We start from the raw sequence: 22,269 nt of genomic DNA, 5'->3' as shown, positions 1-22,269 counted from the left end.
TTAAGTGAGAATGTAACACACACAGAAATGCAGAGTACTTGTCCTTTGCAAAAGTGTAACCACGAAGAGAAAACAGTGTCCCTGCCCTTTGCAGACTGTATTGAGGCAGTATACCGAAATAGTCTTTTAGGCTAGTAACGTCTTTACCTCTGGAGCAATGTTTTTGAACTGGCTGCTTGCAAAAAATAAATTCTATGCACTTTACATGAGGAATGAATGCAAAAGCAGTTAATTTGTAACTTGGGTGTTGGTGAACTCTGGTGTGTCACCCAAATTGTTGTGGCTTGTCACCTTTGACACGTGTGTCATAGGTTCACCATCACTGATGTAGGATATACTCAGTGCATGGGACTTTTGCTGTATGGTCAAGTATACTGAGCTTTCAGAAGAAATCTTTAAATAAACTGTGAAGTCCATGATCGTATATCTGTTTTGTCAGGATGTCTTATTTTCCATCTGCAATACTGAGTGGGATTCAGGAATCATGGACTATTGTGGTGTTCATTCCCTAGATCCATGAAAGCAGCGTACCCTGCAACAGTCAGAACTTGAGGTTTTTACAACAGTCACATGGAAGGGGGGGACTTGACACTTATAGAACACCTACACAAGAGGTCACAAAATGGTATTGCAAAGGGCCGTGTTAAAGTTAATCTAAAATAGTGAGTTCTCGTGCAGCTGTTATTTCTCCTATGACATTATTTTGTAAAAATTATGTATATTATCTGTTTTGTGGGGTTAAATGATATATTTAAAGTATGAAATAATGAGGACTTGTACAGTTGCCATTTGGAAAAGCTTTTGCAGTTGACTTCTGGCAAAGTGACATAAAACGTATATTTTTCAAGACCTTTAGTTAGGGCACTGTGTAGGCTAAAGGACTAAAGACTCAAGTGTCTGTAGATATCTTATTTCAATTTCTCTTCTTTGGTGCTGCATTACATTTGAAGCAAACTACCAGAACATGTTAAGAATGGTGTTTTGTTTGCTAAAGTGGGTGTTCTCTGAGAATTCGTTATCAGAGTTATATGTTGTCTTAGTAAAGCATACATAGCTTAACCTCCCTTTTGCTATGTTTGCAGAGCAGTGTGTTCAAGAGAAAAAAATCAATAACGTGAACAAGGCTGAAACCGAGTTGACGCATTGCACTGAAGTTACTACACACAACTGAAAGCTCTGACTGCAGTCATGGACCGTTTGGAGCTGCAAAGAGTCAGTAATGAATCTTATGATGACGTCAACAGTGTTGATAGCATTGATAACTGTTACACTGAGCCAATTGATTCTGAAAAAGCTACGATTAGCAGGTAAGGACTTTTAGATAACTTTGGTAAATAAGCAGAGCTACAGTAAAAATGTTTGTTAGACAAAATAATTGTAGGTTATTTGAATGGCAGTCTGAGCAATGAACAGTGCTGAAACAATTATTGTTAATGATGACTATGTGAAGATTTGAGGTTTACATAAAACAGATGCACTGACAGGGAAGTAGGTCGTCTAGATTGTCTTCAAAGTAAACATCATCAAACAGGTTATTGGGAGAGCAGCCATGAAGATTATGAATTTATTTTTCTTCACTGGGCAGTTAGTTGATTTATTGAAATAAATAAAATGGTTGAGGTTTCCCTTGGTTATAGCTAATAATATTGTCTGACTTTTTGTGGTACTTTTAGGATGTTATGCCTCATTTTCTCATTTGTTTTGACGTTGAAAAGGATATTCTTGAGCTGTTACAAATCACTTTTATTTGTTACACGTCAGTCATTTGAAGTAAAACATTAAGACAGCCATACATACTGATGCATGAATGTGTTTTTGGTTGTTTTGAAGGGTCGTAACCGTCTGTAGTGTATTTATGGAAATGGCTTGTAAGCATGGGTGAAACTATGTGGAGACAGACATTCTTAGGATAGCAGACAGGGATTGCTGTTGAACGTGTGTCAAACTAAAAACATTATTAATGACATAAAGCTTTATATTTAAATGTTTAAACCCTTTTGTTTACAGCCCTGTTAGCTATTTATTTTCTTGTATGTTTGAGGGTGATAAATGATATATGTCCTTCGATTGTAGCTTTGGGTTTGAAAATGTTTTGATGTGCCCTCAAAAATAATGTAATAATGGATTTTGAAGAAAATGATTAAAAACAACAAGCCATTTTGGATGTGTATTTGTATTTGTTAACCTGGGTATCTTAGTTTATAGGTACAGATTCTGTTAGATACAGGAGAAATGCCAGCCGACTTGCAGTGAGACATTAGTTTTTCAAGGAATAAGCATTACCTAGAGATCACATTTTGTTACCAATGTATATACACTTTGATGTTAAAGCACATCTTGGGGAAGGATATTCTTGTGTTTCATTGCTTTGCTGCCAGTTTTCTTCCCAAAATGTCAAATATAGCAAAATGTTCTACAAGTAGTGAAGGCAATGCCATCTGTGGAGACACTTAAATTAATTTGAGGTGTATGTAGTTTGGTATAATTTAAATTGCGTTCAACTTTGAAGATAGTTAATTTTCAGAAATGCTTCTTACTCATGATGGTAATTTCCCTTAAGACCCCTTTGTTTTAATACAGAGGTGACTCTAGCAATTTGTACTAAATGTCAGCAGGAGTTTGTTTGCTGTTATTTGTTATGGCGTCCATATCTGTCATATTTTCTTTTACTTTTGTTGGTGATTTATTGTGTTTTCTTTTATTTTAGAGGTTGATCTGACATGTTTTTGTTTGTTTCAGAGCATGATCTCTAATAGTTTCTTTTATTTTAAATGGGCTTCCAAACTGGTCTTCTGTCTGCATTAAAGGGTCAATACTCAGTTTAGAAGAGTAACTTGCTTGTTAGTTATATCTTCATGGTAAGGGTTCATATTTTTATTTCCACTGGTATACACTGCATTTTAGAGCTACTTTGATGAGGTAACTCATACTTTCTGCAGTATGTGGCAGTTATATCACAAAACTAAACTGATCTTTTAGTCTTATGACAGTATTGCTGTGGACAGCATTGTAAGCTAAGATAGCAAATTATCCTTTGCAATGCGGCTGGAAATGTGGGTTTTGAATGAGAATCAAGGCCACTAAGTATACAGTGAAGATTGTCTGACATTCGTTGTTGGTGATAATCACGTTGAACGCTATTCCCATCCGTAGGCAAAGCTAAACAAGATGGCAGAAACAAGAAGAAAAGACAAAACAAAACAAAAAAGGAAGAAACTTTTCCAATTTGCCAAAAATTAAGCTTGCAAGTAAGACTGCCAGAGATGAAAAAGAACAGAAAACAAATCTTAGTGGTTCATGTAGTCATCATGGTGTAATGAAGGATTTTAATAAAAATGTGTTAATTTGGGCAAATAAAATTAGATACAATGTTAGATAGCTGATGCTTTTATTTTAATAATTAGCAGGAGAATTACTTTGTACTTAAACTTTAAATAAATTCTCTGAGAAGAGGCTGCTATTAAAATATCTTTTGGATAAAAAAAGTCATAGCAACAGAGTGATTTAGAAAATACTTTAACATTTAATAGTAAAGTATGATTCACTTAAGATAATACTATTTGGGTTAAATATTTTGTTCTTTGAATAAAGGAAATGGCACAGCGGGTTTTAAACATATATTATTTTGGTGTTTGCAGATATTAAGAATAGGATTATTAGGTGTTTTCCATGCTGTGTAACATATTTCACTATACTTGTGCATAAATACTGTTTTGAGCATCAGACTCGGTTATCTTTCAGAAAGGTATTCAGTAATTATAAAGATTATTGCTTTGAAAGCATTGTATTAGAATTGTATTTTCTGTGATGGTACAGCACATTCAGAAAGATGTTTGTATAAAGTCATAGATATAGAAGTTTAAGTACATGTTATATAGACTCAGTTGTTTTATGCAGGCTGCATGTTACTGGCTATGACTGAAACCAGTTTTGGTAAATTATTTTTATAGAAGAAATTATATAATGACCAGTAAGATTAGCACTTTTTCTGCAGTTTCAGCTGAGACAACTCAAGATGGAATATGGATCACTTTCAGTTACATTTTAAGAGTTGTTTGTGATATTTATTGGCTAATTGATTTATGGCACGTGATTTGCTAATGTTGTTTAAATTTCTGTGGTTTTGTTTGAGTTTTTTACTCTGTGAAGGCATTAGCCTAGGTGCTAAGTATAATATATGTATTATGTAATAAAATGCGGTTAAGTGATTTGTTTTTTTTTTTTGTTTTATTGAATCTTGTTTACTCTGTTGTCATGTAATGCCATGTTCACTTAATGAATACAGTATTAAAACAGTGTACAAATCTAAAAGTAGTAATGGAAGTAGGGGACCTAACCAGGTGCATGTTAGTATATTAAAAGAATGATAAGGAGTAGAAACAATGTTAATTAGTATGTGTTTTAGTGAATCACTTATAAAATGATTCCAGAGGCAGGATGAAGGTAAATGAAGCCTTTCTTTACAAAATGTGGGTAAAGAAGAGGGGGTCTACATCACCACATCGAATGGTGATAAGTTCGAATGCCCTTTGTTCGAAATGAAAAGTCTGAAAGTCCTAAACCACAAAGTTATGGAACATTGATTTTTTTTCCCAGGGAAAAAAATGGTGGGCCGTCTTCGGGGCTTTGCCATTTCCTCCACTGTAGTGCGATCTCAGAGTTGGTATATTTAAGTAGGGGGTGTGTGGGGGCACAGCCCCCACGTTGGCGGTTGTGGGGGCAAAGCCCCCCACTTCAGTTTGTTTTAAAGTTGTGATTTTTTTTTTCACAGAGTAGCAATCTTTTCAACTGGGGGGGAAAAAGTCACTGTTCCATGAGTTCGCTGTTTAGGGTTTTTGGACTTTTAAGTTCGAACAAAGGGCGTTCGAACTTATCACCATTCGATGTGGTGATATAGACCCAAGAAGAGGTTGTGTGCCACAGGTCATTCAGCATTGCATTAGTAATTGGGAAAGGAATATACAGTGTTATTAAAGATGCCAATGGGAAATTCAGTCAAAGATTGAATGCTTGAAGATTGCAGCATTCATGTCAGCAAACTGTGCTGGATTATTAAGTGACTTTGGGAACAATTTTTTAAAGGGAGGTAGCAGTGTTGTCTTCTAGATAGTTCTTGTACACTTGTGAGCAACCAGGGAAATCTAAGTGAATGCTAGAAATGTTAAACAGCGCCCTTATGATAAAATAGAAAGTAATATGTGAAATGAAGTAATTTTTGAAGAACAGAAAAACACTTTGATATTTGTTCTAAGAGGGCATCAGTGAGGGCAGCATGTCAATCTTCATGTTGGCAGTTGGCGTTTGGTATATAAAGCAACAACATTTTGTGGTGAGGTTTGAAAACTGAAGGAAAGACTGTGAACAAACACTGAAGGTAGTAATGGTCACTAAGAAGGAAAGGGATAAATAAGGGTGAATTGTCTCTGATGTCCAAAGATGAGTAAGTCATTTAATGAAGGCTAATCAGAGAGCCTTGGGAATATTTAACTGCATAAGGAGATGTGTATAAAGTGAGAATAGCCAATAGTTATGCATCTTCCTAGATCACTGGCAACTTACTAATGTGGGAGTTCTTTGTCAAGTTTTGGCAGGTATAGTAAAGGGACAAGCAAGAATGATGACTTTTCATGGATGTACAACAAATATTATGCAGTTTTAGATACAAATTCACATTAAGAGAAAATAAATTATCCCCATTAAAGATGCACAGAAATGGAAGAAGAATGGAGACCCTCAGATGTTTCAGAGGCAAAACAAGAGTGGAGGATAGTGCAGTACAAAGAAAGGAATAGTGAGTCTCAAGACAGACTAAGGTATGATTTACTGAAAGTGCTTCAGCAGGAGACAAGTAGCTGGTGTGTATAATAGTCAAAAACAGCAACAGGGGTGTGGAAAATGTCGAGTATTCTGAAAGTGTATAAGACCAACACAGAAGAAAGGTGAGCTAAAAACATGAAAAATGAATTTTGTAACAGACAAAAACAAATGAGCTGTTATGCCATATGTGCTGGCTGCTTTGACATAGTGGTGCACCAAATGCATTTCTAATGAAGAATCTGCGTCATATTCTATTCTCAGCTCCTCCTATGAGCCGTAGTTTTAAGCATCATGATATCTCAGATACTTGTGATTAGATCATTTTTTGTGGTAAATTGATCGAAACTTAAAAAGTCACTTCTCACAAACTTTAAATTTCTGTTACTTTTCTATCATGATTAAATATGGTTATACCGACCTTAATGCAGCAATATGATGATTGACAAGGACTTCACTAGGAATAAATGGACAGAGTACTAGGAGTAAATGGACAGTGATACCACAGAGCAAATGATTTGTGTTTTCATGCATTGTGACTGCTTCTTTGACTTTGGTAAATGGAAGGTAAAGCATTATTTTGAGTGTAAAATGTCCCTTTGAATTTTGCAGTCAGTATGCTGATGAAGATGATGCAGAAAGTCAAAAATTTCTTACCAATGGGTTTCCTCCAAAAAAGAAGTACGAAGAATTTAAGGGTGAATATGTAAGTTCACATTGGTTTGTATGTATCAGCAACAGAAATACATAACACTAAAATAAGTTGTATTTTAGCTTCAGAATAAAAGTCTTCAGAAAACATATTTGTTTACTGTGCATGTGTATATGAGTTAGTTATGTTTCAGACTGAGTTTAGAACTTTCTTGCAGCATTAAAGAGTAAATTGTCCAAGTCGTGGTTATGGCATCATTCTTTGTCCTTCATATATTTTGTTGGTTTGAATTTTTTATTTAGTTATAGTTGTTCAATGTTGTGTTTCATCCATTATATTGTTAAGTTCAATCACTGGAGTGTAATTGCCATTAATTAAAGTAGAAGAATGATTTGCTACATACTTAGAATTTCTCCTTTCCTTGAGATAGAGACTAAGGAGTTGATATATTTAAGTAGCAATGGTGGTAGGGTGCAACCTTCCATGCTGGGGAGTACATGGGGGCTTGCCTCCTGCAAAAATTTTTTTTTTTTTGTCTTTTTCTTAGTAAATGGCAGTCGCATTTCTGTGAAGTTACTTTTTTGTCATCAAAATTTTGTGAATTAGTCATGAAAGAGTCAGCAGCCTGAAAGAAAGTTTAGATTGCCCATTACCATGAGAAGAAACAAAAATATGTTACAGTAACATAGATATTTAAGAAAAAAAACAAGTTTTTTTTTTTTCTAGGGTAAGCCCCATGACCCTTTCCCACCCTCACAATTCTATTTATGCCAAATCCAAGGAAGCTCAACCCTGGTATAAGGGAATACTCCCTCACCTTGAGACTCACCATCCTGGGATAAGGGAATACTCCCTCACCTTGCGGCTCACCATCCCAGGATAAGGGAATAATCCCTCACCTTGAGGCTCACCATCCTGGGATAAGGGAATACTCCCTCACCTTGAGGCTCACCATCCTGGGATAAGGGAATACTCCCTCACCTTGAGGCTCACCATCCTGGGATAAGGGAATACTCCCTCACCTTGAGGCTCACCATCCTGGGATAAGGGACTACTCCCTCACGTTGAGGCTCACCATCCTGGGATAAGGGAATACTCCCTCACCTTAAGGCTCACCATCCTGTGATAAGGAATACTCCCTCACCTTGAGGCTCACCATCCCTAGCCTTGCAGTTAGTATTGCATCAAGATTTGGTGTTATTGTATATCAGAATTATTCCCAGAAGGTAAAAGCACATGGTACATGTGCTATTAAATAAACTGCATGTTTCCAAGACAAACACTTTCAAAAGAAAGTAGAAAATAAAATAATCTCAGCGGTATAAATAAAATTTGTATTCATGATGACTATCAATGCAAAGTTCAAGACTGCACAAAACAATTAGAAACATGCTATGAGCTTACTGCATTTCAGGCTACATTATTAAAAAAAAAACACCATCCCAATCATGGAAAAGCAAAATGCAATAGAAAACCATTTATGGTATCCTTACTCTGAATTCTGAATAGCCTGAGAACTGAACTTGTGAATTATGGTAAGTATAGTTCAGCACTTCAGCTGCAGTTCTTGAATATCTTGTGTTTTGCATACCAGCTGTCTCCTATGGCATCATACACCTTGCATAGTGGGGCATATCATGGCAATGTGCAGAGCTGGTTGCATAGTGCACCTGAAGGGATGAAGGTCAGGGAAAATGTCATGATGTTCTGCTGGTCTTTCTCTGCAACCTTTGTCAATAACAAATCTTTGCAATAAATGCACACTTGGAAAGTGCTGCTGCATTGCTGTCACTATAATACTAGGCTAACCATCAGAATGTTATGATGAGTAGCTATCCCGGCATTTGCTAGAACTTCTCATAATGAATCTCTTATGCAGGAAGTGTGGTATTATAGAATGTATATTTGTACAATTTGATGCTGTGCAGTATTTCACAGTGCAACTCTATTTAAGTCCCATTTGTCAGTTTACGCTAAATAGGGATACTGGCAGTGGGACGTTCATGACCCATATCACCTTAAGGAAGGTAGTGCTCTGTAGTGTAAATCAGCATAAGGGACTTTCACAAACTTATGATTTGAAGCAGTCACTTATGAATCTCATCTGTAATGCAGACGATCGGCTGCAATATACAAAGTATACCCCCCTCCCACCAATTACTAGTACAATTCCAAACCATAACATTTAAACACATTTTAAAGAGGAGGAATCTTTTAAAAAGTCTGGTATTTTTCCACTATTTCCAGTAGCTAAAACACATATCCTGGAAATCTTAGAAGGTGAATAAGCGTCTGTACTTTAAAGGTAACTGTTTTGAATATGGACCGAGAACTGACACTCATATGTTAAATAGAGTTAGACATTGGCTTCCTTGAAGTGTGCTGGAATTACTGGGGCAGTGCAGGTGGGAGTGAGCATCTGACACCATTTTGACCTTTCTGGGAGAAGGATGCAATATGGCTGGCTGCACTGCTAATCCCAAAATAAGTGTTAAAGGATTGCAGGATGCATCTGTTGAACTGGTGTCTCTATATGAAGGAGTTAAGCTGACAGGTGCGCACATGTGTGTAAGAACATACTTGGCACTTCCTACAGCAGCAGCATTAGTGCATATGATAGCCACTGTCCACTATGGGGAGGGATTAGTTATTGGAGTGAGGGGGCCTTCATGAATGTGGGACAGCCTGCTGTCTGACATGTGACTCTTACCTCCTGTGGATACAAATGGATTCATGAGGATCTTGCCCCAAGCAGGGAGTTAATTGGGCATAGTGCCATTCCCCTAGTCAGGGAAAAAATAGGTGTGACTGTCTGTATTACATGAGGGGCAAATGGGCTGATGGGGTGCAGGGATGGGTGTATAATGGTGGTTACACAGATATTACTAGAAACATGTATTGTTAGTAAACCACTTTTCACTTTCCTGATTTGGGACTTTAAGCAAGATAAGCTAAGCTACAAAGAACTTGATTCACTTATCTGTAAAACATTTGTTACTACCTTCAAAGTGAAGGAAGTCATATTTCTTAGCAATTGGGAAGCATTATCAATCTCCTCATGTACAAGCAAGCAAAAATAGTACTGCTTCCCCTCATAAGAGCACAGCTGACATTAACAAGATACAGCAGCAGGTTAGTATGTAAATGGATCCATGATCCATACAAATGGTTATGTAAATGGATCCATGATCCATACAAATGGTTATGTAAATGGATCCATGATCCATACAAATGGTATGCATTAAACAGCAGTACTTTGTAGAGGCAAACTCCACTAAAGTATGCAAAGTACGCTGTACACTCAGTCTAAAACTGCAGTACTTAAAGAAAAAGCAATGAAATATAATGGTTGTACTTGTTGTTCCTTAATGCTAGTATCTAGTGTTATTCTGCTAATTTCTGGGTTGTACTTGTTGTTCCTTAATGCTAGTATCTAGTGTTATTCTGCTAATTTCTGGTGGTGGTGATAGGGGGTGGGAAGGGTTCTATGTCAGGCATGTACATTACTTGCTTACTGGAAGCAGCAAAATTGTTACAACCCTAACATCTTTGCTCCTGCACTTGAATCAGTACACCCCTCTTTACTCTGCTCTTAAACTGCTTTTCTCATCTTTCTCTTTGTCTAACAGCCCCCATTCACCCCTCTACCCCTGTTATGCACGCCCTGTATATCTAAGTTCTAAACCTATTAGATATACCGGTTTGGAACAGATAGCGTAAATAGAGCTAGTCCTATACCATGCTCTATGTCATATGCTATTATCACTATTTTCCTAGACATTATTACTACTATCTCCTCTCCCTCTGACATAATTTTATAACTTACTTCACTGTATCTCTTGAGCTTTTTACAAAGGGTCTATGTTAAATCACCGTACGCTTAAAATAGTGAACACTGATTTATCGACCCTTTAAGAATGAAAGTTGACAATGTCGAAGACACGGAACAGCAATTTTTATCCCAGGGAAAAAAAAATTGCTGTTCCACAAAAAAAAAAAAAAAGTTCAAAACATGTAATAAAGTATGGGAGGTTGTGCCCCCCCCCAACACTTAAATATACCAACTCTGAGATTTGTACCACAGTGGAGGAAATGGCAAAGTCCAGAAAACGGCCCAGCAATTTTTTTTTTCCCTGGGAAAAAAAATCTCTGTTCCGTGTCTTCGGGATTGTCAGCTTTTGCTCTTAAAGGGTTGATAAACCACTGTTCGCTATTTTAAGTGTTCGCTGATTTAATATAGACCCTTTACAAACCTGTACAATACTAAAATCTCCCTTCTTGCATAATTTTAGAACTTACTTCATTTCGTATCCTGAACTCCTTGCAAACCATTTTTTTACTGAAACGTAAGAGCACTAAATTTTTTGTAACGATGTTTTCCCTTCTACAGTATCAATCCATTAACTTCCTACAAGATTTTAGAGCAACGACTGTATAGACTTACAATTGCTGATGTAAATACTTCACTGTCTATACTTTTGTTGTAATTATATTTTTTTCTGGGAAATGTAACTGTTGTTTTTCTGAGAAATGTCTGAAATTCACTTGTTAGTATAAATGTACTATGATGGAACATTTGTCCCTGAGCTTCCACTGAAAATGGATCTGCCCACTCAGACTTTCCTGGTAAATAAAGACAAACAAATAAATAAATTACGTCATAAACACTTAACCTTACTGTTCACAATGCTTTGTTTTGTTGCCTTTCTATGCACTGTAATGCAGTTTATAAAATTATTTATTTACTTATTTATTTTGTATTAACTGGGTTAGTACTGCTAGGTCTCTAGCCTGTTTTTTATGGGAGACTTGTGGTATTTATACTAATTAGAGGTGATTTTTTATTAGCATGCCTTATGCAGACATCATAGCTATAAACAGTTTTGTTTACAAAAGTGACACAATAGTTTATACTCCAGTACCCTTTCAGTACCTTTTCTACTGCAGAAGCACTCCTAATACCTGCCGTGGCTGTATAGTACTGTCCTGCTTCCTTTCTGGATTGTACATACTAGTCCTTCCTGAGCTGTCATAATTATAAGTTACCTACTTGTGCCAACCCAGCACACACAGACTGTACAAACCCTACTGCATGCAGGGAGCCATCAAAGTGCTGTGATGTAGCTTTGTAGCAGTCCTAGCAGTTTTCACCTTGTAACTGCACTTCATTCAGACCGCAGCTGCATGGCAGCATTGTATTTCTGTAACAAACTTCAAACATTGCAAATCTTTGTTTTAGTCAAAAATATGCATAGCTGTATACTGTTTGCAAAAGTCTACAAAAATGTTGGTTATTTGACCAATAAAACATTGTTCAAAAGACAGTTAAGGATTTTCTCCTAAACACATTGAAGCTAAAGAAGAACAAAAACTTTACAATTGTGTGATTGTATATTAAGTGACCACCCCATCCCTTCAACATTGTAATAACCGTTTACAATTGTGGCATGGAATATTAAGTGCACACCCCATCCCTTCAACATTGTAATAACCGTTTACAATTATGGGGTGGGATATTAAGTGCACACCCCATCCCTTCAACATTCTAATGAACATTTACAATTGTGGGGTGGGATATTAAGTGCACATCCCATCCCTTCACCATTGAAATAACATTTTACAATTGTGGGGTAGGATATTAAGAACACACCCCATCCCTTCAACATTGTAATAACCTTTTACAATTGTGGGGTGGGATGTTAAGTGCAGACAACATCCCTTCAACAGTGTTATAACCTTTTACAGTTGTGGGCTGGGATATTAAGTGAACACCTCATCCCATCAGCATTGTAATAACCATGATTTTAGATGACCTATATACACCCCATCCCTTCAACATTATAATAACAGAGATTTTAGGTGACCTACATACACCCCATGCCTTCAACATTGTAATAACCATGATTTTAGATTACCTACATACTTATAGAAACTGGGGATGGATGACCCATAATACAGCAGTAACACAGGCTGTGTTGTTTTACTGAAGAGCTTATCATGATATTTTACTGGTAATGTGAGATGACTTGTGACACTGGCAAAAAAAGGAATGTGGGGGAATCCCAAATAATGTACTATGTATTCCATAAAAGTTTTTTTCTAATTTGAAATTTTCAAAAAAGAAATTAAGAAAAATATTTTAGCAGTAGAAAAAAATGAATAAAATGTTTATTCTTCCATTCTGCAATATCAGTAATATAGTAATATCACTAATAAGGTAAAAGGTAGAGAAGAAATGCTGGATGGTATGCTATCCTATCCCAAGACACACACACACACACACACACACACACACACACACACACACACACACACACACACACACACACACACACACACACACACACACACACACACACACACACACACACACACACACACACACACACACACACACACACACACATGCATACACACAAAATTTTTGCACACACGTAAACATTTTGAGGCATGCCATTATAGCTTGTGGTAAGTCTTTGGGATGTAGGAGAAAGCTGGACTCACAGTAAAACCCAAACAGTTACTGGAACAACATGCAGACTCCACATTATGAAAAATTTAACAAGTATTAAGTGACACATCTGGCAGAATTTGTCACCATGTATGACAACTTGTATGAAAATATTTTCTTACTAATCTTTTAGTTTTGAACACAAATACGACTGAGACACAACTTTAAATAACAAATAAACAGTACCTGGGTGATTTATTGTTTTGTGTAGAATGCTTTATAACAGATGATCGCTTCTGCCTATCTTTTACAAAAATCTTCAGCATCTGTTAGTAAAAGGTAATATTAAGTAGCATGCCCTTGGCCTGGCCCTGGTCCTGTGTAAATATAATTTTCTGTAGTTTGCACATCTGACTGGTGGTATGACCTGATGCTCGTTTTGTTTGATAATCAGTAAAACAAGCGTTCACTAACCTATTTATCTGTGTGATTGAACCACTAGATAACCCTTTGCCCTGCACAGCATTCTCTTAGCTGTAGGAGATGACCAATACATTTTTTCTAAAGAAGAAAACTTCTACTGTGTAGCTGTTGATTGAATACTTTCAGCTGTTGTCTCCATTTGCATTTATTTTTCTTTATTTTAGTTCGAATGCTAAGAAAGTGCGTGCTTCCTAACAGTGTGGCAGAAAAAAAAATCTTATGTGGAAACAGAATATAGAAGAGAGATTTTTCCAGTTAAGTCACTTATGCTAGCCATTGGTGTAAACCAATGCAACTGATAGGTTTGAAATCACATTTAACTGGATCTAAATATATGTGTATGTGTAATATGAGTGTCTAACAAGATACAGAAACACAGAACAATGAAACATATAATACAAAACACACAATACCATTTTCTTAGCATTATAAAAGCATAGGTGTCAACCCTAAAAATCTCAGAATAAAGGCATTTTTTGTATGGGACATAAGAGACAATGGCCACATTTACATGCCCAGGGATTATGCACAATTAGTGGCTTCACCTGGACAACACACAAAATGCTCATAACTTGTATTTACAGTGCAAGTGACACTTTTAAGCAGGTGTGATTCCAATTTTCAACATTTGTTATTCTTTATTCCCAGTTTTGTCCTGTCAACATTCAGTGTCTTGTCAGGAATCCTAAATATATATATATATATATATATATATATATATATATATATATATATATGTGTGTGTGTGTGTGTGTGTGTGTGCGTATGTGTGTGTGTATCTAAATTTAACACACACACACACAAATATATATATATATATATATATATATATATATATATATATATATATATGATTATACTGGCTTTCATCAACATTTGCATTAGTCAGTGTCCCAAATGGACTCCACAATATGTTTATGTGCTACTATGCTAGTGCCAAGAAACAACTTTGATGCACACAAAGCATAAAAAACATAGAAAACATTGTGTTTTGCAGGTAGGCGGGCCCCTTCTCCACTGCTAATGACATATACTAACTCAGGGACTGCACAAAATTGGGGAAAGAGAACATTGCCAAACACAGAGAATTGTGTAATCTTGCACACCTGTTGACCATCTGTTAGTCAGTATATATATATATATATATATATATATATATATATATATATATATATGTATTTATGCATATTCATTCATTCATTCATTCATTCAAAAGCAACAGATACATGTGTAATAAGTAAAATAAGTAACTTTCAGCTGTTATTCTGATTTTATGCCATATAATATTAATTTTATTGTTTAATTACATTTTGTCTAGCATCCAGGAACTACCTCATTTGGAATGTCAGTATTTAACCTCAGTAATGCTATTATGGGAAGTGGCATCCTTGGACTATCGTATGCCATGGCCAACACTGGAATTGTACTCTTTGTGTAAGTATTGAAAATATTTCACATGCATTTTCATATGTAAGGTGGGGAAATGTATATGTGCAGTAGCATGCTATTCACTTTGATATGCAGTTTCATTCAGTATGCTAATTATTATGATTTATTGTCACAGTTGCAGTACCAATAAAAATCTGAGTTGTATTTCCTGGCATGATAAAGTGTACATAGTGTATTAGATGTTATGTTTCATTCCCGTTAACACTTGCCAAAGTCAGAAACAAGTTTAACTTGTTGAAACATACATTTTGAAAGTAGTCAGATTCCATTTTGAATTTGATTTTTTTTATTATGACTCATTTTTCAAACAAGCATTATTTTTTTATGTTTACCTAGACATATACCAGTAATGTAGAGAGTAAAAAGTGTGGAGATAATTAAATACCAAACATTTTGAATACAAAGGTGTCCCCATAGTTGCAGGTTAACTATTGGTGATGAATGTATAAAGAGTACACAAGCTTGCCTCCCATTAGTTTAGATTTTCACAGCATGTCCAGATTTTTGCCTCTTATTTTTGATCTGACCCTCAAAAATTGTGGCTTTCTGACAAATCATTGAGGATCAATGTCACTAAATAATAACAGACATTTGAGTTTCAGGCTCCATATGCTTCAGAAAATGCATACTAATGCAAAACCTAGTTCATCAGTTTTCTGAGTATAAGAGCAGTATTTAAAATTGCCCCTATGTTTGGGCCTTTGCCCCCCCCCCATTATTTTGGGCTTACAGCTGGAGAGGAATGTACAAGATCCCCTAGTCATTCTTATGAGTCATCCACTTGTCAGTGACTGACCGTACTTTAGTGCATTGTTTCATTTTGTAATGTTGAGTGTTGTGAATTTGATGTGTGCATCCAAAGTTCAAGATTACCTAGGGGTCTGTTTATTTTGTTTATTTATTTCATTTATTTATTTTCACTTTGATGACTGGGGTTGTCCCACTAGATCAGTGGCCTCTTTTCAGGGGACCCAAGAGTGAAATTTGGCAAGAGATATGGGATGTTTTTGCTTACTGTTTTCATTAGGGGGCAGTAGAGAGCATTTCTAGACTATGACTGGAGCAAGATTGTGACTTACATTCCCAGTATGTCTTGTTGTCAGCTACTACGGCTTCTGTTTCTGCAAAAACAGGAAAGAGCAGTCCTATTTGTCAAGAAACTGTGCTAGAGGAAGATGATTAACATCCAGTAACTGTGCTGGAGGAAGATGATTTACCTTCAGTAACTGTGCTGGAGAAAGATGATTTACCTTCAGTAACTGTGCTGGAGAAAGATGACTGACCTCCAGTAACTGTGCTGGAGGAAGATGATTTAACTTTGGTAACTTTGCTGAAGGAAGATGATTTAGCTTCGGTAACTGTGCTGGAGAAAGATGATTTACCTTCAGTAACTGTGCTGGAGGAAGATAATTTACCTTCAGTAACTGTGCGGGATAAAGATGATTGACCTCCAGTAACTGTGCTGGAGGAAGATGATTTACCTTCGGTAACTTTGCTGAAGGAAGATGATTTACCTTCAGTAACTGTGCTGGAGAAAGATGATGTACCTTCAATAACTGTGATGGAGGAAGATAATTTACCTTCAGTAACTGTGCGGGAAAAAGATGACTGACCTCCAGTAACTGTGCTGGAGGAAGATGATTTAACTTTGGTAACTTTTCTGAAGGAAGATGATTTACCTTCAGTAACTGTGCTGGAGAAAGATGATTTACCTTCAGTAACTGTGCTGGAGGAAGATGATTTACCTTTGGTAATTGAGCTTGAGGAAGATGACTTACCATCAATAACTGTACTGGAGGAAGATGATTTACCTTCAGTAATTGAGCTGGAGGAAGATGACTTACCATCAGTAACTGTACTGGAGGAAGATGATTTACCTTCAGTAATTGAGCTGGAGGAAGATGACTTACCATCAATTACTGTGCTGGAGGAAGACGATTTACCTTTCGTAGCTGTGCTGGAGGAGGATTTTTTTTACCTTTGGTAACTGTGCTGGAGGAAGATGATTTTCCTTTCAGCACCTTCAGTAACTTGTCTGGGAAAGATGGTTGCTGGAGGAAAATAGTTTAGCTTCAGTAACTGTGTTGGGGAAGATGGTTGTTGGAGGAAGATGATTTTCCTTTGGTAACTGGGCTGGCAGAAGATGATGTACCTTCGCTAACTGTGCTAGAGGAAATGAGTTACATTTGGTAACTGAGCTTGAGGAAGATGATTTACATTAAGTAACTGCACCTGAGGAAGATGATTTACCTTTGGTAACTGTGTTGGAGAAAGATGATTTTCCTTTGGTAACTGTACTAGAGGAAGATGATGTACATTAAGTAACTGCACTGGAGGAAGGTAATTTACCTTCAGTAACTGTGCTGGAGGAAGGTGATTTATCTTTAGTAGCTGTTCTGGAGGAAGGTAATTTACTAATTCCTTTGAAAAAAATGCCTAATCTGTGCCAGAAGTCTAAATCTTAGTTTAAATTAAATGAAATTAGTATTTTTATAATCAAGAAATGCCTAATAAAAGCTAAAATGTCTGGCTTGACAGGCCCAGATGGGCTACCCCCAAAGCTTTTAAAACTGTGTCCAGAGTCTCTAACCAGCTCTCTAACCATTCTTGTTAATATAATGAAAAACTTTTGTCTATGCAGAAGTAAGTGCATGGAGTTCTCCTACACAAAAGGGGTGCTACTACTTCTGTATCACCAGACAACTTTAGTTCCTACACAAAGGGGGTACTACTACTTTTGTATCACCAAACAACTTTATTTCCTACACAAAGGGGGTACAACTAATTCTGTATCACCAGACAACTTTAGTTCCTACACAAAGGGGGTATAACTACTTCTGTATAACCAGACAACTTTAGTTCCTACACAAAGGGGGTACAACTACTTCTGTATAACCAGACAACTTTAGTTCCTACACAAAGGGGGTACTACTACTTCTGTATCACCAGACAACTTTAGTTCCTACACAAAGGGGGTACTACTACTTCTGTATCACCAGACAACTTTAGTTCCTACACAAAGGGGGTACAACTACTTCTGTATCATTTTAATGAAGCAGAACAATCTGAGTCACAGGCTATTTTTTGGCATTTGCTGTGGATCTTTTGTCTGTCTTGGAAGGGAATATCTTTTGATCTTTCTGGTCAGACTGAGTAGTTGGGTTTGGAAATACTTCTGTTAAGGTTTGTGCGTAAACCTGTAGAAAGGAGGTACACTTCACTATCTGTAACAGTGGGAAAGAGGATAAAAGTTTGTTGCCCAGAAAAAGACCTTTTTTCAGATTTCAGCAAAAACTGCTAACATGGTGGACAGTTGTTTTGTGGGGGACTCTTTGGCAAAATAGTTGAGATTTAAAATAATAGATGTTCATTCCTTGATTCAGTTGGGGACTGAACACTTTTGTGAACTGACTTTTGAGACTTTTGATTTGCTCAATTCATCTGAATGCAAAACTACGTACCAATTCTTTGGACTTCTGTCACGTAGAAAAGACTGTCTGTACAGCTTTAAACTGATGTTTTGATTAAATTGAATGTTAGCCAATATTTCACTGATTTATGTTCTGTGCATAGTTTTACAAAGATTTTTGATAAGTGGATGATCTGGACTGGTACAAGGAAGGTGTGGATTACTTTAAAGAAGATAATGCTGTTTTGTAATATATTTCCTATGTGATTAAAATTCAAGGACTTAGGGGTATTGTATGTTTTTCTTGGGAGCTAAAAATGTGTTTTTATTGTGGCTGAACTGCATATTTGATTGCTGCCTGATTCTTGTTGTGGTCAGTTTGGGCTTAATGTCAAAAACTGTGCTTTAATTTATTCCAAATGTTCAGTGGTTCAAAGGTCATGTTTGGTTTGATTTTCCAGCAGAGGGGAAGATTGGGAGTGACTCTGATACTGTTGTTGATAATTCTGAACAAACTTGGAGTTGGGAAGGATGATAAACTGTTGGGGGCTGCTTGTGAAGATTTAACGGTAGTGCAGATGGGCCCATGGCAGAAGTTTGTCATACTTTGCAGAGGGGCAACCACTGTATCTACTAAAGATAAGGGGAGGTGCTTGTATTCTACAGTTTTCAAAGGGAGACCTTTTGGGTTAAGGTATTTCAGGGTATTCCTGCTTTTTTGTCAGGCTCAGGATGTTATTCTTAGAAATGGAGTGTTCTTTTGTGTTAGACCAGTGTATGCTGTTTCATAATGTGGAAATAGTTTCGAAGAATAATTAAAATGAGGATGAGGAAGGGGAATGCTTTGATATTGAAGTAAAGGAAGATATGTAGGTGGATGTTTCCTCAGCAGACAGTGAGAAGGAAGGGTGTGTAGGAAAAGTGTCTATTAGTAGTTGGGTGAAGAAGCCAACAAAGAGTAAAGGTTGAATTACAGTGTTTGTCCTTTGAATGTGAATAGTGCTGTTAATAAATGTGGCATTTGTTGATTTTTTGATTGGTGTAAGTCAGATTCGAACAGATATCATTTGTCTTTTGGATGTTCAACAAGTAATATCACTTCAAAGGGAGCAAGCAGCTGTGTGTTGGAGTAAGGATCTTTTTAAGAGTTTGGGTTTTTAGACTTATCACGAATTGTTGTGTGGACTTCCATAAGGGCTACTTTTTGGACACTATTATTATTTCTCCTTGGCCATCAGGGTGTAGTGGAATGTTATATATTTGCTGCCTGTGTGCCCTGTTCAATCACAGCCTCACCTCAGGTTTTGTCCCTACCGAATGGCGCACTGTGCAGTCATCCCTCTCCACAAAGGAGCAGTAACTACAGACCCTGGGAACTATCGCCCCATTAGCCTGACGAGTCTGATATGCAAAGCTATTTAATGCATCATCATGGACCTAATAAACAAGGATCTAGCGACTCTTCAAACTCTGGATGCCACACAGTTTGGTTTTGTGAAGGGTAGATCATCCCTGCTCAACTTGGTCAACTTCTTTGAGTCAGTCACCAGAGATGTGGATGAAGGCAAGGTGGTTCATACAGCCTACCTTGATCTGGCCAAGGCCTTTGATACCATTCCCCACTCAGGAATCATAGAAAAACTCACTATGCTAGGCATCAACCCCTATATCACTAGGTGGGTTGCAAACTGGCTCACAGGTAGAACCCACAGTGTGAAAGTAGCTGACTCCAAGTCAGACTGCCAACCAGTCACGAGTGGAGTCCCACAGGGTTCGGTCCTGAGTCTTCTCCTGTTTGGTATCTACTTCTCTGAAATCCAGGCCAACACGAAGGGACTCTGGCTGACAAAGTTCGCAGACAGTTACAAGTTGGGAGCTATTATTAACTCCTGAAGTGATGTTGACATCCTACAGAAAGGCCTCACTGAGACCAATGACTGGTGTCAGAACCATGGCCTTAAGCTCAATGCCACAAAATGTGTTGTCATCCCCTTTGGGAAAAACCCGGTTCCCATGAATTACCACCGTCGACTGAACACAGAAGGCATTATAAGAGATCTGGAAACACAGGTTGACAGCAACCTCTCTTTTGACCACCAAATTGCCACTGTGGTTAGTAAGTCCTTCTATGTGGCATATATCATTACTAAGAGTTTTGCATCCAGGAAGAAAGAAGTCATTGTCTCCCTGTACTCTTCCTTTATTAGGCCAACCATCGAGTACAATGCCCCATTTGGCATGTACCTGACTAAACACCTGCAACAACTGGAGAGGCCACAAAAGTACCTCACAAAGGGGATCCTGGGCCTTAAACATTTGTCCTATATGGACAGACTCAAAAAACTCCAACTATTTTCTGTCTCATATCACCTACTTAGAGGTGATCTCTGCTTGACTTACAAAGCCATGTCTGACCCAGCTCTGTTAGAAATGCTACATCTAAAGAAGTCCCAATCCCTCTGCACCACAAGCTCCAGAGACCTCAACCTCATTACCACAATCAACAGAACGTGCTGGAGGGACAAGCTCGTAACCCAGAGACTGCTCATGCTATGGAATAGACTTCCCATGCATGTCAAGCAGAGCACCTCACTGGCCCTCTTTAAGAGAAATCTTGATGAGTGGATTGGAAATAGAAAGTTCACCCCGGGGATCACTCCAGTGGCTCTACTTGACAGAGGCTCTGGGAACTAAGGTCAGGTGGCATGATGCCAGGGTAATCCTATGGACTAGGCTTGTAAAGGCTCCAGGGCTATTAGCCTTGTACACACCTATGAACCTATGAAGGTTTTGTTTAATTGCTTGATAACCTAGAACTAATCTGACTGGTCATATTCAGTTGTTTCAGTTTATGGCTGTTTAATTGCTTGTTTCCTTTACAGTAGTGATAGCTGGGGATTTTAAGTGTGCTTTTGCCAAAAAAAAAAAAAGATCTCAGGCTCATTCTGCCTAGGCTTATAAATGCCTTTGGGCAGATAGCCTAGTACCTACCTATGAACTTATGACAGGTAATTATGTCAAGGTTTGTCTAAATCTGTTAAAGGATTTTTCACTTTGGTTAGGAGAAGATAGGGGATATACTTTTAGAAATGGTAAATATAAAACTGAAATTGATTTTTTTCTTCACAGTCCTTTTTTATTAGAAGTGGAAGGGGGTAGGAAATGGGTGGGGTTTTCAGACCACACAGCTGTATGGGGGTAGGAAATGGGTGAGGTTTTCAGACCACACAGCTGTATGGGGGTAGGAAATGGGTGGGTTTTCAGACCACACAGCTGTATGGGGGTAGGAAATGGGTGAGGTTTTCAGACCACGCAGCTGTATGGGGGGTAGGAAATGGGTGGGGTTTTCAGACCACGCAGCTGTATGGGGGTAGGAAATGGGTGGGGTTTTCAGACCACGCAGCTGTATGGGGGTAGGAAATGGGTGGGATTTTCAGACCACGCAGCTGTATGGGGGTAGGAAATGGGTGGGGTTTTCAGACCACGTAGCTGTATGGGGGTAGGAAATGGGTGGGGTTTTCAGACCACGCAGCTGTATGGGGGTAGGAAATGGGTCGGGTTTTCAGACCACGCAGCTGTATAGGGGTAGGAAATGATTGGGGTTTTCAGACCACGCAGTTGTATGGGTAGGAAATGGGTGGGGTTTTCAGACCATGCAGCTGTATGGGGGTAGGAAATGGTTGGGGTTTTCAGACCATGCAGCTGTATGGGCCCTGATCAAACCTGATGCTGCTGCTCTGATGCTTGGAAAAGGTATAATGATGTTACTCATTCTAAACAGGAAGAGATTCTGTCTCATATTTTGTTAGCCTGTGCTAGAGTTATGGAGTAAGAAAGGTGTGGGGAAGTATTGCATAACCAGATCTGGGATTTGAATGCTTTATTTTATAAAATTCGTCTTTTGTTAGGAGGGTTAGGCTGAGTGGACTGAGCTTGTAATATCATCCTGTGCTTGTTATTGTATGCCTGCTTTTGTAATCTTTTATTCTGATTTTATTTTTTATATTTGTT

At 37.6% G+C, this 22,269-nt stretch overlaps 1 protein-coding gene across 1 annotated transcript in view; it reads left to right on the top strand.

Moving 5' to 3' along the window:
* The window catches only part of LOC122814945 (sodium-coupled neutral amino acid transporter 4-like), a 506,640-nt gene that overhangs the window by 336,845 nt on the left and 147,526 nt on the right, over positions 1-22,269 (top strand). Inside the window, exons 3-5 of the mRNA XM_044087205.1 lie at positions 1,083-1,307; positions 6,427-6,520; positions 14,719-14,834. Coding sequence (XP_043943140.1) covers positions 1,189-1,307; positions 6,427-6,520; positions 14,719-14,834 — 329 coding nt within the window. The 5' untranslated portion in view covers positions 1,083-1,188. The remainder of the gene's footprint in view (positions 1-1,082; positions 1,308-6,426; positions 6,521-14,718; positions 14,835-22,269) is intronic.

This window comes from Protopterus annectens, chromosome 11.part0, assembly GCF_019279795.1.
Source record: "Protopterus annectens isolate FY-2018-M chromosome 11.part0, PAN1.0, whole genome shotgun sequence".
NCBI lineage: Eukaryota > Metazoa > Chordata > Ceratodontiformes > Protopteridae > Protopterus > Protopterus annectens.
The sequence above is the reverse complement of the archived record's forward strand: the minus strand, read 5'-3'. Positions and strand labels throughout refer to the sequence as shown.